General features: G+C 46.5%; 1 protein-coding gene across 1 annotated transcript in view; it reads right to left on the bottom strand.

Annotated features, from left to right (window-relative positions):
- Antxr1 (ANTXR cell adhesion molecule 1) overlaps nt 1–9473 on the bottom strand; it is a 169569-nt gene extending 160096 nt beyond the window's left edge. The window contains 1 exon segment of the mRNA XM_059257085.1: nt 9212–9473. Coding sequence (XP_059113068.1) covers nt 9212–9357 — 146 coding nt within the window. The 5' untranslated portion in view covers nt 9358–9473.
- Between the last annotated feature and the right edge of the window lie 8501 nt (nt 9474–17974).

The following is a 17974-nucleotide window of genomic DNA, read 5'->3' as shown; positions in this document are numbered from 1 at the left end:
TACTGAGCATCATGGCTTGTATGTGTGTGTTCAAAATAGGATTTGTCATCACTGGTGGACAAGTTACGAAAGCCTTTAAGGAGCCAGCCTCAAAAGCTTTCTCCAAGAGTTTGAAGAAGACTCTACAACCAGCTACGGATCTAATCTGAGGGACGAGGAATGAGTCTATGCACCGTGCTCTTTCAGTCCATGTCTCTTTATTGTTCTAAGTTAGCTTCTCTAAATTTACAGCTTCTTTTCAGTTCTCATTCTTAGCTCCTCTCTTGCCTGACTATCCATACATTTCTAACAGGACACTCCTTGCAATCTTGAGGAAAGTTTCAAAACCCTCAAGGTCATAGCACATTCCTAGAATAGATGATAAGGAGCAGAGCCATTACCATGCAAGGTTCCAAGGTCTCAGGACCAGAGGGAGGGGGCACAGTGCCCAGTGAGAGAAACTCTGAGACATAGCTTTTTATCAGCAGACTTGGCAAGCGAAGAATTGACAGGTTTTTCTTAGGGTGTTTTGTGTTAGTAACCTTGGTAGACACCTGCGACTCTGACCTCATGCATAACTGTAAAGTTTTAAACTTATGATCTATTTACAAAGGCCTTTAGTCTAGTTTGAACTTGCTCTGAAGCAAATATGAGCTAAATTCATGCAGTTTGTGTTAGAGTGAGGAGAGATTATTATTTTCTGTGTCAGTCTGAGCAAAAGGAACAAAGCAGGCTGTAAGTGTCTACAGACTCATGGGACACTGGATCTGGCTATGAAGCATATCCCAATATACTTTCTATATATCAAAGTTACACAGCTAAGTGAAAAGCCATCTTCCTGATCACCCACAGATATATGTGCCCATAAGATTGAGATGTAATCATGAGATTACATACACACATTTTATGAAAATGCATGGTCATGGGGAGATACCATAGCCGGAATTGCACAAGAAATCTACAACAAGAAACAGTCAATTCATTCAAAAGGCAATAATTCCAAAATGCCCTGCGTTTTGGTTTAAACCTCCATCAGAATCCTTGACTCTGGTGGGTTGACCTTTTGGACACTAGTTGTCACCTGCTGTATACTCCCATGGCCTTTTGCTACCAGCAGCTCTCAATAGACAAGTAGCAGCCTGCCTGCTCCGCCAGCTCTCCATCCTCCACAGCATGTTGGCTTCCTCATCACCAGACAAGGACTCTCCCTGGAGTTCGGTTTTTCAGGAGCATGCTGCCTCAGCTACCGTTTGTTCTCCTGGGACGGGGAAGGCCATCGTCTTGGAGTGGCAGCTGTTCTTGTCTTTCCGCTCGCTCGCTCGGTCTCACAGCTTACTGTGAGAGTGAGGGACCTACATCACAATCATCTGAGGAGAGTTTGTAAAACGTAAGGGCCTGTTCCAGTGAAGCCTGGACCCAGCCTGTGCAGACATGTTCACTTCCAAGGTCAGCACTTCTCACTGGTTCTCTATCACTCCCACCTCCACCCATGACCACTTCTGCTGGGATGGATCCTTGGGTAATGGGAGTAAACAAACCTTTTTAAAATGTTTAATGAATTTGTTTTGTTGGGGGTGTGCTTCTGCATGGATTGTCTGTGCCTCATGTGTAGTGCCTGCAGAGGCCAGAAGAGGGCATCAGAAGCTCTGGGATTTGAGTTGGAGATGACTGTGAGCCACCAGATGAGTGCTGGAAGTGAAACCCAGATCCCCTGGAAGAGCAGCAAGTGCTCTTAACCACTAGGCCATCTCTCCAGGCTTGGAAGAAACAAGCTTAGCATGTGCTGCTCTACTCCACCACCTTTATCAGGGATTCTCAACAAAGTGGAACCAACCCTAGGTGGCTCTTAAAAATAGATGTAAGGGCGTCTATTAATTTTTGGTTATCACAATGATCAGGAAGAATCATGATATTTAGATAGCAAGAATTAGGAATGCTAAGTGCCCCTCACCCCTTCATAATGAAAAACTGTCTCACTGGGTATGGCAATCTCCTCTCCATCAAGAAACACCAGTAGGAGTCTAAAACCCCAAAGTCACACTCTGAATCCACCTCTGTGTGGGAACTCCTAACTCAGCTGCCTCAGTGTCCTAGGGCTGTATTTGCTGTCCAGCCTGTCAAATTCCCTTTGATCCCACCAACTACACAAAGAGAAATTCTTGTCTTTCAAATATATTCCTGTAACACTTTGGTGGCAGAGAATCATGTCTGATGTCTCGCTCCTCTTCCCACACAAGTTTATTCCTACCCATGGCATTGAAGGTTTCCCCTGAAGTATGGAGGGAATGGGGAAGGGAAGAAAGGAGATGTAACCCCACCTCCCAGGTTGATATGAAATGCTATGCCTCGTAGTAATTTCTGATTGATTAACATGCCCTAGGTCAGCTCCAAACTGACCCCTTCCAGACGTGTTGGCTTCTCTTATCCTACTTAGCCGCTGTTCTTGCTTACGCAGGCCAGTGGAGCGTATAATTATGTTTGCAGTAGAGGTAGTAAATACCCACTCACATCTGGTGTTTCTTTCCTCTGGCATACATTTCTTCAGTCCCTTTCCACAAGGTGAGGGCACATGACCAGTAAGGGCCAGTGGGCTGTGGGTGGCAAGATCTGAGTCAGTTCCCTTCTCCAGCATTGGCTTCCTCAGGGGCTGTGACGGAGAAGGGACTCTCCAGCCGCCCTAGCTCACAGGACAGCCCTGAGTGTCGCCTGTCACTGAGACCTGAAGGTTGCTTATCATCACAGCACAATGTAGCTCGCCCTGACTAACTGAATGTTCTCTTGACTGCTCAGTCTTGCATCTTTCCAGTAAATCGTGGCTTTGAGTAAAGTTGGCTTTACTGCTTAAAGTGGTCTCGGCCAGCCTCTCTCCACTTCAGTTTCCCCACTCGTGAAGTGGTGATGGTGACTGTACAGATGTTACGGGGACTGCAAAGGCTAAACAGGCTTGGACAGGCACCATTTATACCACAGTGCCTGGCAGGCCGCCAGGGCTGTGACAGCCACTTCTTATTTTCCTGCTGATCTAAACTTGACTTTGCCCGCCCTGCCCCAAACCCTCACTGGAGCCTTCAGCTTTGGCTTTCCAGAGGCCTTCTAATGTCCTCCGCCTAAAAGGCCACCAGTCCAGACGGCTTCCGGCTTCGGCCTTCTTTGCACCTCCTGGGACAGGACATGGCTTGCTGTAGGCACTGTGCTATCCGGGTTTTCATTGTGGGGCCAAGTGCCTCAGTCACTTTCATCACTATTGAGAACATATCTACGCCAAGTACAGGAAAAGAATAAGCCAAGTGTGATGGGGAAAACTGAATGACTTTTTCAATGAGAACTTGGCACGTCTGAAAAACATGTCAAAATGTCCAAATATCCGTTGTCTTGTGTTAGGGAATAATTAAATTAGTACAAGTGCTAGATCTGGTCTCTTGTTCTGACACCCAAAACAGACACCCATTTAAATTAGCATAAAGTGAGTCTAATTTGCATTTATGTGTCAGCTCTGTCTGTCCAAGGGCTGCCAGAGTTTGTCCCTAGACACTGGGAGATAATTACAGGTTATAATTATAGGACAGATGCCTTCCTCCAGCACCCCCACCTGCCGACTCTATTCTCAGGGAAACACCGACTTTTCCCAGGTCTCCACAGTTAGGAAAAGTAGAGGTCATTTACTTGGTAAAAGTAGAGGTAGATTACTCACCCAGAGAGAAACACACAACAAACGCTTGCGTCTTACTTAGTTCCTGTCTACCACACACCAAGTCTTTCTGTTTGTAGACAGTCCTACCTACTATGGCCTGGCCTGGCAGGCCCTCTTCAAACCTGGAAGCAAACTGCTGGAACATTTGAACAATATAAAGTCCTGGCCCCGGAGAAGTGTTTGTCCTGGTGTATTTTATGGTTACTATTGCAGCTTGTTGGAGGGATGCTCTGACACTCTCTGCTTCCCTTGCTCGGTGCCAACTTAGCATTCTCCTTACCCTAAACGACTTTCCAAGGCATTGCAGAAAACAGGCTCCATCCATGCGCCTTGACACATCTGCACGCCTGAATTCCCCCTTTCCATCAGATTCAATCTGAACAAACCACTGACTTATTGGACCTCCAAGTGCAGAACACTCCGAGGCACTGATCACACCCCAGAGTGTGAATCACTAACCCCAGATCTCTGGGAGGTGAGAGGGGTGGAGGCAGGAGCATGCGAATTTCCCACTAGAGGCAGCTGATGCACAGTGGTCCAGCAGCCGCTCCGTAATTAAGCAAGTCTTAACGGCTTGGGCTCCATGATTTACTGAATCATGGTGCAGGGATTTTCAGTCTCTGGAGCCTATTGGATCTTGCTGGCTGTACCGCCATGTGCTTCTCATTACAGCCCAAGGGCACAGAGTAGAGACAGCAGAAAGGGCCAGGCTGGGAGGTCAGAGCAGACAAGATCCTGCTCTGCTGCTCTGTCAAGATCTAGTCCTGATTGTAGACAGTTCTAACCCGGGGGCGGGGGTGGTGAACTAAAGTTTCTCCCATCTACAATATAGGGACCTTCCTGTCTACCTCCTAGACAAGGCTGTCTCCGACCCTGGTGAGAGCACATGAGGCTGGGAAGCTCACCTGAATTTGGACTTTCAAAATTTCCTTTGTAAGTTAATCGTTGGGAGCCCATGTCGTTTCCCAGAAAAACAATACTCTACCTAGGGAGGTTCCAGCCTAGGATGACAAATATCTGTTCGTATCCATTACTTTCATGCCCATGTCCCTGGGGTGCCACACTCCCTCACAGCCCTGCAGATCAGCACATCTCAGAACACCCAATGGAAGTCTGAGAAAGTGGCAAGATGGGCTTCCTTTGTTTGGGGAAAGGAGATAGAAACATCGGTGGAGTGAAAAGTAAGTCCCCCCTGTAGACCCACCCTCACCCCTCACCCCTGCTCTCTTCTCGAGTGTTCTATTTTTGAAGTCTTTATGGCACACGTATCATGGCCAGCACTTCCCCGAGACTGGAGATGGAAAAAATCCGCCTTCTCCCTCTACATGAAGAAGATGACTACGTGGCATAGAAATGCACATTGCAGTGACAAAGGCCCCCGCCAGAAGGAAAAGTCCATCCGTGTCCACGGTGGGTCCTGAAGACTTCAAAGAAGCTCTGTTGGCCTCTGAGCAGCGGCCTTCCAAATCGGACTTTTCAAATCCCTGATTGAATTCCCAGCAAATTACTCTTCCCAACTCTAACCAGAAAAGCATGTTTATATAAACATGAAATTCCATCAGTGTAAAACTTGTGCAGCCCCGCTGCCAGAGCCCCTAATAACGCCCTATTGTGTTACTGTGGTGTTCTGGGTTATCATTATACAGTCTTTGCTCCTGGTTGCGAAAACATGACGTTCCATTAACTATATAATCTGGGCTCCCTCCAGGCCAGAGATGTATCCTGCTCAAAGCTGAAATGAGCCGAGCTGTAATGCCACAGAAAAGCGAACTGACTGCAGGAGGGAAGGCAATTGCAGGGGGCGGGGGTGGTAGGTGGTGGGGAGAGTAGCCGCAGACTCCATTCCCTGGGACCCATGGTCCTGCCTGTAGCTAGCACCCCAGCAGCCAAGGGGCTCAGAAGCCCGAGCACAATCCCAGTCAGCATTCTTTCCCTTCCCACTCTGCTGCGGTCTGGTGATGCACAGAAGTGTCTGGGGAGTTCCTTTCCAGCACACAGGACTTGGTCTGCAGGGACTACCCTGTGGCCTGTCTGCCATGCCTGCCTGGTGGCCCATCCTCCAGCTCTGGACTTAAAAATCACATCAATTCCTCTGGTTGGAGGTGAAAAGCTGGAGGTGTATATACAATGTAGAAGTTCTAGCAAGCTTTTCATTCAGCACAAAAATACCCCAGAAAGACAATGATGGGAAGCCAGAGGCCTAGAATTAAATGTGAAAGGGATGGCTTTCTTCTTAATAGTGAGGGGCTGGGAACTCAGCTCACTGGCCAGAGCCCCTCTCCATACATTCCTTAAGAATTCACAGTTGCCAGGTATGGTGGTATACACCTTTAATCCCAGCACTCAGGAGGCAGAGGCAGGCAGATCTCTGCAAGTTCCAGGCCAGCCTGGTCTACAAAGCAAGTTCCAGAACAACCAAGGCTACACAGAAAAATCCTATCTTGAAAAACAAACAGAAACAGGATTCAAAATCATATTTTGTTTAATATAAAATTGGTATATTTAGTCTAGAGAAATTTGAAAATTCAGAAGTTGAAACTCTTATCTTCTAGAGAGGAACTCTATCATAATAGTAAGTCCGGACATGCACATGCACGGGGTAGCTTTATTTTGCTCTGTTCTGAGGTGGGAATCTAGTTACTTTGCCTAGGTTGGCCTTGGTCTCCCAAGTGTTGGCATCAAGCCTGGGCTCACTTCTTACAAGGGCGGAATGCACAGAATGTTTGGAAACATAATAGTATAAGTATTACATATTTCTCCTAAAATATCTTGCAAACACTCACAATCTGCAATGGATATACAGTACTCTGCATATTTCATATCTTACTTAAATTTCATTGTTAGACATTTAGGTAATTCTCAGCTTTTTACTATAAACTGCACTACCATAGACACACAGCAAGGGCTCCTTTTTCGCAGGGTTTCTTTTCTTTCTTTCTTTTTTTTTTTTTTTTTTTGGAATATAAGGACTTGGATGGAAAAGAAGATCTTTAGCTGTGTTAAAAGCATGCAATACTTCCTGCCAAAGCATCATCTCACCACTCACATGGCAGCCACATGTGACTATTTAATTTAAACAAAATTAAAAGTTCACATCCTCATTTGCATGGCGAACACATATGGCAAGTAGCTACTGTTTTGGACAGCAGGAACACAGAACACTCCTGACCTTCTAGAAAATCACGCAGTTCAAATCCACAAAGATCATCAGTTTACACCGTCCCTAGCAAGAGAAGACATAGGTGGCCAATACTGGACACTATAATGCTTTAAAAACCTCTACCAACCTAGTAAGCACAGTATCTTGTTTGATCTTTTCATTTCTTTAATTGCTAGGGAAAAAGAATATTTTTGTCCGTGTATTAACTTTCACATGTATTTTTCTTGAGAAATTATGACATAAGGCTATTTTCTAATTAGCTTTTGCGTACTAAGATCAGACTTCAGAGAGTAAATTAGATTGCAAAAACCTTTTCAGCTTTTTATGCTTCACTTATGCTACTTTTCACCCCCTGAAGAGCACAGTGCTTATATCTTCAAATCTCCTTCTATTCTTCTTCATGGCTTCTGTATTCCTGTCATTCTCTATAAGATGTAAGCCTGAGGTTACACAGATATTCGTCACCATTTGCCAAAGAATATTTTTTAAAAATAATGAACTCATTCCCCTCTTATTTGAAATTCCACTAAGAATTCATAGGTACTTATATATTTTTCTATTTTTGTCCACATATGCTTTGAACTTTACCAAACTGTTTTCATTAATTTTCCTGCTAATACATTTCAATGTTTGCTGAGAAATTATGTCTTCATTATTATTTTCCAAAAATGTTTTATACCTTTTGACTTGGTTGTCCCCTCTCAGAAATAATTTTAAGATGATTCTGCTAATTTTTTCATCATCTCAATAAAATAATTTATAAATCGGATCAAAAGCTCAGTTCAAATTATAGACTTAGGAACACCTGGTTATGTTCACAGCATCCAGGCAGTCCTCAGTGGAAATGGTGATTTTGATGTGGATGTTGTTATTCAAGTTTCAAGTTTCCCCATGAGTTCCTTGGAACCTGTGATGCTATGGTTTTTATTGTTATTGTTTGCTTGTTTGTCTTTTGAGATAGAGTCTTAGGTAACCTGGGTTGGCCTCAAACTCACTATGTAGCCCAGGAGTCCAGGATCACTGTGAACTCCTGGTCCCTCTTGTCTCCGCCTACCTACTGCAAGTATTACAGGCATGCGCTGTGGCCACTGCCGTCACCACCGGTGCCACCACCACCACCACCAACCACCACCACCACCACCTTGAGTTTATTGGTTTCTGTGGTGCTGGGGAACAAACCCAGGGCTTGGACATTCTAGGCAAGCATCCTACTGAGACGCACCCCCAGCCCCGAAATCTTCTTAAAAGAGCACAATGCGAGCACCTTTGGTTTCAGACAGAGTCCCAGAGTTTCTCTGACCCAGGAGCTCCAGCTCCCACCTGCTAAAAGCAACAAAAGATTTTCCATTTCTTAGCCTGGGCCTGAATTTTAAGTATCCACCTTCTCTCGTAAATCTGTAAGGAAGAGATCTCATTTTTTATCCAAAGAATCTGGAGTTGAAAACAGCCTCTACGGAAAAACCAAACCCCAGCAACTGCGAAGCACATTTGGTGTCCAGCGGCCAGCTTATTTTTCAGGACTCTTGTTCCAACTCCCAAATACTTTCCAGTCTGTGAAACTCATCTCCCTACCACTGCACTGCAAGCGCCTCTCCTGGCATTGGCGCAGATCTGAGGAGCCCGGATCTTGAGGGACCTTTTATTGTTGTAGCTGCTTTTCAGCAGAGCGCATGAAGCCGACTTGAGTGACTGCGGCTTGGCAACCCTGTGGGGATCTGGAAAGTGTTGAACTGGTCGTAACTCAGTTCTCCCTTAAGCAAAGTCCATTTTAGTCAGGAGGCCAATCATGCTGGCTTCCCTGGCAGCCCATCAGTCAAAAAGCCAACAGCCCAAATTTACCTATATCTCAGCTCTGAAGGCAAAGGGCGCTGAGGACATTTGCCAATATCTGAAAGCATTTTAGATTGACTCCACTCAGGCGGAAGAGTGGCAGAGTGCCTGGCATCTGTCTATAGGGTAGTGGGCAGGGACGGTACTCAGGCCCCTACAAGGCTGAGGTCCCCACGAATGACCAGTTGGAATCCCAGAGGTAGAGAATACGTGACTTGGACTTCCACTGAGTACCCAGGGTCATCAGGCATCAAGCCAGGAGAACAAAGACTGTATTTTGTGGTCGGACATTTGTAAAAGGAGATGGCTGGCTTTGAAGAGTACCCTTGCCTCTTACTTTGGAAGTATCTGCAAGTTCTACTTCTGGTTGCAATCCCTTATCACCAAGGTGAGAAGCCAGACAAACAGAGTCAACTGCATCCTTCTTGGGGCCAGGGACGGCAAGAAAAGTAGGCAAAGCAGACCGAACAGCCCGCAGTTGGGGACCAGAGTCCAGCAGTGGCGCGCCCTGGGGACTACCCACTGGAGAGCAGCATCCTCCAGGCACTTACTTGTCCAGGATGAAGTAGAGGTCGAATCCCCCATAGCAAGCTGGTCCCCCGTCTTCGCGGCGTCCCCCGTGTCCGGCGCACACGAGCACGAGCGCAGCCACGCAGAGTCCCCGCAGGCCCGCGCCCAGGCGCCCAGAGCGGTCCATGCTACAGCTGGAGCGCTGGCCTCTCTTGCGTCCGCGAGACCTCAGGGGCTCGCCATACGCGGCCCGGGGCTCCCGTCGGGTCCCTTGGCTCCCTGGAAACGCCCGGAAGCAATTGTCCAGAAAAGTTCAAGGGTTTCGCTCTGGTTTCCGCCGGTTCTGCGCCGGGGTTTCGGGTTTCAGGGACCCCAGGGCGCTCTGCTTAGTGGAGCTGCTGGGTTCGGGCCGTCAGGCCGCTCCCAGGCTAAGCTTGAAGCTTTGTAATCGAAGCAGTTCCGTCCCGACGGCTCTTTGTCCTAGATTTTAAGTATGATGGGGTGGGTTTTCAAATTGTTCTTGGTTGGGGCAGTGCGGTGTCTTTGCTCCCTCCCTTCTCCCCTCCTTCTTAGTGGTTTTTTTTTTTTTTTTTTTTTTTTTTGTGGGGGAAGAAAGTCCAAAGAGTGCCACCTTGTGGCTAAGGGCAGCGAAAGTGTTGTTGGGGTCTGCTAGACCATCACTGAGCAGGAATGGAGGGGGGCTTTTGGTGACCAGGGATGATAAACCTCAGAGTTTTCAGGTGATCTGTAAGCCTTTAATTAATCCTTCCTTTCTGTCTTGCTGCTTGCCTTTCCCACAGCCTCCTCTCCGTTCTCTCTAGCCTTTCCAAGCTTGCTTCCTTTTTTTCCTCTCCTGCATCTGCAGATACAGTCACTGTAAACATTTGATGAAAACTCATTTCCTTCGAGCAGGGTGGCTCCAACCCCAGGCCAGGATTTTTCAAACAGGAGCCTTTGTGCAAATGAAGCAGGGAAGAACACGACCTTTGTGATCTGAGCCATCGAGTGACCTCACCTAGTTTTATTTCAGATCATGAAGGGCCCTGGGTGAACTTGGCACACACAATGCCCCCAAATGTGAGGCTTGCCTTGAAGCTGCTGCCTCTAGATCGAGGCCCTCTGCCTCCACATTTCAGGGAGTCTGTGATAACAGGTCTTTGCTGTGGGATGTTCTGTATGGCAAATGTGTTGCTAATTAGTCAATAAATAAAACACTGATTGGCCATTGGCTAGGCAGGAAGTGTAGGCGGGACAAGGAGGAGAATAAAGCTGGGAAGTGGAAGGCTGAGAGAGAGACACTGCCAACCACCATGATGACAAACAGCATGTGAAGATGCCGGTAAGGCACAAGCCATGTGGCAAGGTATAGATTCATAGAAATGGATTAATTTAAGCTGTAAGAACAGTTAGCAAGAAGCCTGCCACGGCCATACAGTTTATAACCAATATAAGTCTCTGTGTTTACTTGGTTGGGTCTGAGTGGCTGTGGGGCTGGCAGGTGAGAGAGATTTGTCCTGACTGTGGGCCAGGCAGGAAAACTCTAGCTACAGGTCTTCCTTTCTGCCTGTGAGCTTCGTCATCCCTCCCCATCTTTGATGAGGGACTGAGGAAATACACAGCTTTCAAGGCTGTCTACAGTGCAAGCCATTAGGCACTGTCCAGCAAGGCATGTGCTTGCCTCTCTACACTGGTGGGCTTTCCTTAGTTTGAGTCCCAGTTCCCACAGGACATATGGTCTAGCTTCCCCACCACTCTGGAAGTCACCAGTCAATGCACACTCTTGTCCCAGTTTCAAGGCTCTTCTACATAGGCACACTTCTTGCCCTCCACTCCAGAGCCTCTGAGACCTTTGCTGCCCACCACGGCCATCCTGATAGTTTTCCTCCAAAGCATATTTCAGTATCTTGGAATGATTTAGTAGTCACTGATTGGTTTTTCATATAAGCACATTATTAGCGAATCACACTAGCTCCCCTCTGAGGTGATCTCCAGAGTGGCCCAGCCTCAGTTCACACACCTCCCGCATGGAGGAACGTGTAAGTGACTTATTTGATAGCGCAGATTTGATGGTGTCTGGTTTTTAAGGCACATGCATGAGATATTGTGGCTTCCCCTCTTCTTGGTTCACTTACCCGGAGGAGGCTCAGTAGCTGTGATGACTATTCTTGGTTGTCACCCTGACTGTAGCTGGAACAAACTACAATCCAGAAATGGAGGGCACACCTGTGATCCAGGTCTTGAGGCAGGAAGACAACAAGCCTTAATTCCAGACCTTGAGGCTGATGACACCTTCAATCTGGGCCACCCCCTCTGCTGGAAGCCTAGATAAGGACAATGGAAGGAGAAAGGGTTTGTTCTTGCCCCCACCTGTCAGCACATCCATTCCTTCACTGGCATTGGAGCCTACTTCTTCAGGATCCACCACATACAGAAGATCAGCTAAGACGTCCAGCCTCATGGGACTGGGCAGCTACTAGATTCTTGGACTTTCCATTTACAGCTGGCCATTGTTGGATTAGTCAGACTGCAGCCTGTAAGTCATTCCAATAAGTTCCATATATATGTATATGTGTGTGAATAAATCTCTCTCTCTTCATATATATATATATATATATATATATATATATATATATATATATACACACATATACATACACACACACACACACACACACACACACACACACACATATATATATATATATATATATATATATATATATATATATTCCACAAGTTCTCTGTGACTCTAGAGAACCTGCCTAATACAGTGGTATATTATGAGAAACCCCAGCCCCCAGCACCTCCACCTGATGTGGCTGGACACTGCCATCCCCACTGACAACCAATATCAGTCACCAGCCTGGTGACTTGAGAGCTGATTCTCCAGGGCCTGCCTAGCTTGCGGGTGTCTGCAGCCTCTGAGACCCAAGCAAGCACCTGAACTGGCCCTCCCCGACCCCTGACCCCTGGAAGCAGGAGACAGTGTTGGCTGCATTCTCAGCTGCTGACTTTGGGGGCAGCTTGTTATGCAGTAACAGGTAACTAACAAATGCCTGTTATCACTTTAACCCTTGGAGAATTTCTGTAGGACCAAAGTGATTTGACAGTTTCCCAGACTTGATTGTCTATGAAGCTGTTTTCAGGTGACACCTACTGGCACCCACATTTTGGGAATTACTGTTTGTAAGAAAAAAATAATTAGGGGAAGTAAAAATGCTCTAATTGGTCCAAGTTTGCTTTTTCTATACTTTCTCCTGCCTCAAAAGAAAAAAAAAAATCTTGACCCCATCTAGCTCTGTGATAAGAGATGAGAAGTCTACAGAAACCAGCTGGACCAATGCAGGCTGGAAAACCAGGGAGTACTGGTCCAGGAAGAGAAGGACTTTAAGGACAGAGTAATAAAGAACATGTTTGTGAGACTGTCAGGGAAAGAGCTTGAATGTCCCTGCAGGGAACTGAGGGACATGAGGAACCAGGGAGGTTTTAGGAACATCTTCTCTCATCTGCATGCCCTCAGGATCCTCTGAGCTATTTAAGCATTTGGGTGGCCGAGGAATGCCTTGAGAATATTATAGGGAGAGTGGTTCAGAAAGTCAGCCAGGAAGAGAGCACTGGGTCACTGATAGAGCCCCGTAAAGCCAAAGACCATTATGGAGGGCAAGCAGGGGCATAGAACCAGGGCAGGAGGAGGGCCTATTCAAAGTAAGCTTAGAGAGGAGCACGGAGGGTAGAAGATAGAAGATTTGTCCCACCCCCAGGGTAAATATGGCCCTCAAGAGCGCAGGGTAGTAGCTGGAGGAACTCAGACATTGGAGTGTACCAGCTGCCCCTGCCTTTCTTCCAGGATTTTGCAAAGAGACCTTTTGATACAAGCTGACCATCTCTAGCTTGCTGCTGCCTCAGCCACTGCAGCTGCCTCCCCTTCCTCCTCCTCCTCCTCCCCTTCTTCCTCTTCTCCTTCCTCCTCCTCTTCTTCCTCCCTCCCCCCCCCCCAGGTATGCAGGTAGAAGCCAGGGTGTGAAGGAATCTAACCAGCACCACATGCTGCGGAAGTCAGGAGAATAAGCCCTGGGAAACCCTTACCAACTGGACAAGTGCCAGTTTCACTAAGGAGTATTCCAGTGGAGAAGAGCAGAGGGATGCGATCCTGGGCTCTGTCACTAGGAAGGGAACATCTTCCTTTCCAGGAGACAAAAGAATAAGGAGGCAGTTTGTGACAATTCAGATGTTTTATCTGCAATAGGAAAAGCACCAAGATATTTAAGGATTCCATAAACCTCAAACCCTTTGTCTCTCAAGAGATTAGAGAATTTGCCACCAGACTGAGGTGCCATGGCTTTAGTCTGGCACAGCACTTGCCATACCAGAGGGGACTGAATTTCCTCCATTGAGACAGTAGTTGTTAAATATGACACGCCTACCTGTCAGCTTCTTACTGACTCACTCACTTGTTGATGTCTCCCTCCCATGATCAAGGTCCTTCAGTCAAGCTTCAGACACTTGATAGGTGCTGTATCACACTACCTATCACACTACTACCTAATCTTCCCAGAATCTCATTGGACACCAAAGTGCTCCTTGGGCTGTTGACAAAGGCTTGGAAAAAGGCTCCAGACAATGCAGACTGGATAACATTTAAGTTGTTTCCCTAATAAATAGTTGCCATCAATATGGACAAATCTGGTGCATTCTAGTACATTTTGGGTCAATCTGGTAAATACACTATTTGTAGGCTCTTGGATGTCTCACTGGTCTCTGGGACCACACACCATGTGAAAAAAGGTCAGAGGAGTATTTACCAGAAGCAGTTTATCTTGAACAATAGAATTTCTGAGGAATCTGAGCCATATTGACTTTGGTGATGGGATAAATAAAAGTGCCAGTAATCAAGTAAAGCCCAGTCTGTAGGAAGATGTCATGAGGGTATTCCAGAGGCCAGGCCATCGGCAACTTCAGCCCAGAAGTGACCAGAGCTGTTCAACTCAGGAGCATTAATACTCCCACCAAAGCCAAACTGCATCTAGCTTCAAGTAGGCTCAGTACAAAAGCCTTGACTCATTCCAAAGCACCAGCCCAAAGCCCTGCTAACAACCCTTGCCATGAAGGGATGAAACCCACTCAAAATGGAATGTAACCCAACACTGGCTGATCCAGAGCCCTCCAAAAATATTAGCCCCTACTGCAGATGGGTCAATTATTAGCCCACGACAGATCCTATTTAATCTTGTTCACAAGCCAGCTCTGCTAGGGCCACACACCATCTATATTAGCCACGTTTCTCACTATTGGGACAAAAAAAAGCAACAAGGGGGACTTTAAATAGGAAGGGATACAGTCTCCAATGGGGGCAAGAACTTGAGGCGGTGGGTCACATTGCATCTAAGGTCTGGAAGCAGAAAGCAGTGAATGCCAGGGCTCAGCTGGGGCCCCAGCCTGTGGAATGGACTTACCCACAGTCGGGGTGCATCTTCCTACTTCAAATGACCCAATACAAAAACTCCCTCACAGATATGCTGGAAGGCTTAGCTACCAGGTAATTCTGTAATGTTGACAGTCATTACTAACCCAGCCTTCTGAAGAACTCATTCTCCTACCCTTGCTGAACAAACAGTTCATTTCATGTAGAGCAAAGACTAGGCCAGCTAAACTCAAAACTCAAAAGCTGAAGTGGGTCACTACAGTCCAGGGTCCTGATGAGCCTGGAACGATGGAAAGCTATCTTAGATAAGCTGAAGCCAACACAAAGCTAATCACAAACCAGGTCAGTTCAGTGCCAATTCTGCTCAACTCGGTCATATTTGAGGGTCTTACTCGCAGATCCCAGACCAATTCACACCGATGAAAGAGCAGGGAAAAATCTCTCGAGGCCTGTCAAGACCGTAATCGTTTTGATCCTTCTAACGGCCATTGTTGTGAGGTCTCCACCAGAGAAGACTACTTGGACATGGGTTCAAGTCAATAGAAAGTCTTTATTAGCCAGCCAGTGACTACACTGGGTGCTCAGGACCCCAGTGTAGCCCAGAGCCTTTCTCAGGGTGAGCTTTTAAGCACAGAAGCCACATCCTGGGTTGACACACCTCAGTTAGCAAGAGCAGTTAGCCGGAATTAGAACTACAGAAGCCAGAGAGCAAGGGTGGTGCCTTTAGAGACTTTTCCAGAACTGTGGACTTGGATCGATTAGGTCTTTGCTCTTACTTTGGCAGGTGTTGCTGCCTATGTGCTGGGTCTCAAGGCCTGAGTGGTACTTCCATCACGGGGTCAGTTGTGCTAAGGTCTGGAGGGCTTGTTACACTACCTTCTAAACTGCATGCTTGTGGCCCTCAGAGTGTATGGGCCCGTGGTCCATGTGTGGACGGCATGTGTGGATGGGTGCTGTGATGGAGGCTTGCTTGTTGTGGAACAATCCCATGGAGCCCTTCAAGGTACAAATATCTGCAGAACACCAGAAATGGCTTTAGTGGTGTGAGGAACACAAACAGTGGTGGCCGTTTGTTTCCATCCCTGTCTGATGTCGCCTTCTTCCCTGATGAAAGCTATCAAAACATGCAGAATTAATGTCCCTTCCCCAGAACTAGTCGGGATGACCCACAAGTGAAGAGCAGAGTCTCAAACTAAGCTGTTCAGGAGAAGCGATTCTACCCATGCTGGCTGTGCAAGTTCCTTGGCCTACCCTCAGCTCAATTCCCAACTGCATACTAGAGAATAATATTGCCTACCTCGCTGGGTTGTTCAGCAGTTCAACAAGACAATATATCATCCACAGCTTCAGGAAGAACTCAATAGATTTTGGGTTTTATTGCTATTGGGAGACTCTGAAAAAATGCACTTGCACTTCTCCTGGAACCACTTGCAGATCATGTGATTTTTCTAACAATGAATCAAAGCTCACTTTGTATGTAGGCTATTCATATTATCAACTTGTGAAAATGCAAAGATGAAGACTTTAGCTCATCTAGCAACAACTGGGGATTGGTGGTTTCCTAGGATACATGTAAGAAACAAATGGAAAACAGACTTAGGCTATCAATAATAACAACCCATTGGCTAACATCCTATTTCCACCAGCCAAGAATGTTCAATAGCTAAGCTCCAGTGAGATGTCTAAGTGCAATTAACAACCAGTGATGTTTCTGTCACTTTTTTATTATTACTGTGTGTGGGGTGCGTGCATGCGTGTGTGTGTGTGTGTGTGTGTGAGTGTGTGTGTGTGGTGTGATGTGTGATGTGTGTATTGTTAAATGTGTGTGGTATGTGTGATGTGTGTGGGGTGTATGTGGGAGTGAGGGTGTGGGGGTGTTTGTGTGTGGTGTGTGTGGTATGTGTAGGTGTGTGTGTGAAATGTGTGAAGTGTGTGTGTGTGTGTGTGTGTGTGGTGCGTGTGTGTGGTGTCTGTGTGTGTATATGTGGTGTGTTTGTGTGTGGTATATGTGTGGTGTACGTATGGTGTGTGGGGATTGTGGTGTGTTGTGAATAGGGTATTGTGTGGTGTATGTGTACGTGTATGTATGTATGGTGTGTGTGTGATGTGTGTGTATAGTATGTGATGTGTGTGTTTGGTGGTGTGTGTGTGGTGTGGTGTGTGTGATATGTGTGTATGGTGTGTGATGTGTGTGTTTGGTGTGGTGTGGTGTGTGTGGTGTGCTGTGGTGTGCTGTATGTGTTTGGTGTGGTGTGGTGTGTGTGGTGTGGTGTGGTGTGATGTGATGTGTGGTGTGGTGTGTGTGTGTGTGTGTGTGTGTGTGTGCGCGCGCGCGCGCACGGGGTGGGGGACATGCATGCTATAACATGTGTGTTGAAGGTCAGAGGACAGTCTTGTAGAGTCTGTTCTCTTTTTTCACTTTTTGAGAGTTCTGGGATCCAGTTCAGGTCTTCAAGCCTGCTTGGCAAGTGCCTTTATTCACTGAGCCATCTTGGCCCTTGTTCTAGTTTTTGAGATGTATAGATCCATTTAAAAAGTATAGATTGGGGGTGAATCTGGGTGGAGTTGAGGGAGGAGTGGAAGGTGAATATGATCAAAATATATTGTATGTATATATGAAATTCCCAAATACTCAATAAAATGTATTAATAATAAGTACACTTACTATTCATTCTTATTAACTTGCTTGTTGATTCAAATACTTTGCAGATATCTACTTTGATGGCTCATCTTCATGGTCAGCTTGACTAGATTTGGAAACCCCTGAGAGGTTTGGAGGTGACTATGAGGGTTTCTAGAGAGTTAACTGAGGAGAGAAGACCAACCCTAAACATGGGCTGGGTGCCAAGACTGAATAAAACAGGGAGAAAGGAGCTGGAAAGCCTGATGAGTACCAGCATTTGTAGTGGGTAGCTGTTCTGGCTATGACCTTGAAGCACTGCCCCTAGTGAGGTAGCAAGTAACTGTTATGACTGCCTATGACCTTGAAGTACATGCTCCTAGGGTGTGGCTGCTTGGGACCCTTAAGACCAGGGATGCATGTACATGGCTCTCTCTTCTCTTCCTTGTGGTATTGGATACTGAGATCTTGGACCAGGCAAATCAGCATGGGACATAACTCAGCTTTCCTGGACCCTATGATAAATCTCTCATGGTAGTGAGTTAACCCCCAAATAAATTCCTTTGCTCATCATTAAATGAACTCCATGGATTTCTCCCATTAAGCATTCATCTCTTTGCCTCCTGATTGGGTGCAATGTAACCAGCAGCCTCACATTTGTGCCTTCATCTTTTCTCCACCAAGATGACTTGTATCCTCAAACCGTGAGCCACAGGAGATACTTTCCTTTCTCAGGTTGCTTTTTGGTATTTTTTGTAATGA

This window comes from Peromyscus eremicus, chromosome 3 (genome assembly GCF_949786415.1).
Source record: "Peromyscus eremicus chromosome 3, PerEre_H2_v1, whole genome shotgun sequence".
In the NCBI taxonomy this organism is placed as follows: Eukaryota; Metazoa; Chordata; class Mammalia; order Rodentia; family Cricetidae; genus Peromyscus; species Peromyscus eremicus.
The sequence above is the reverse complement of the archived record's forward strand: the minus strand, read 5'-3'. Positions and strand labels throughout refer to the sequence as shown.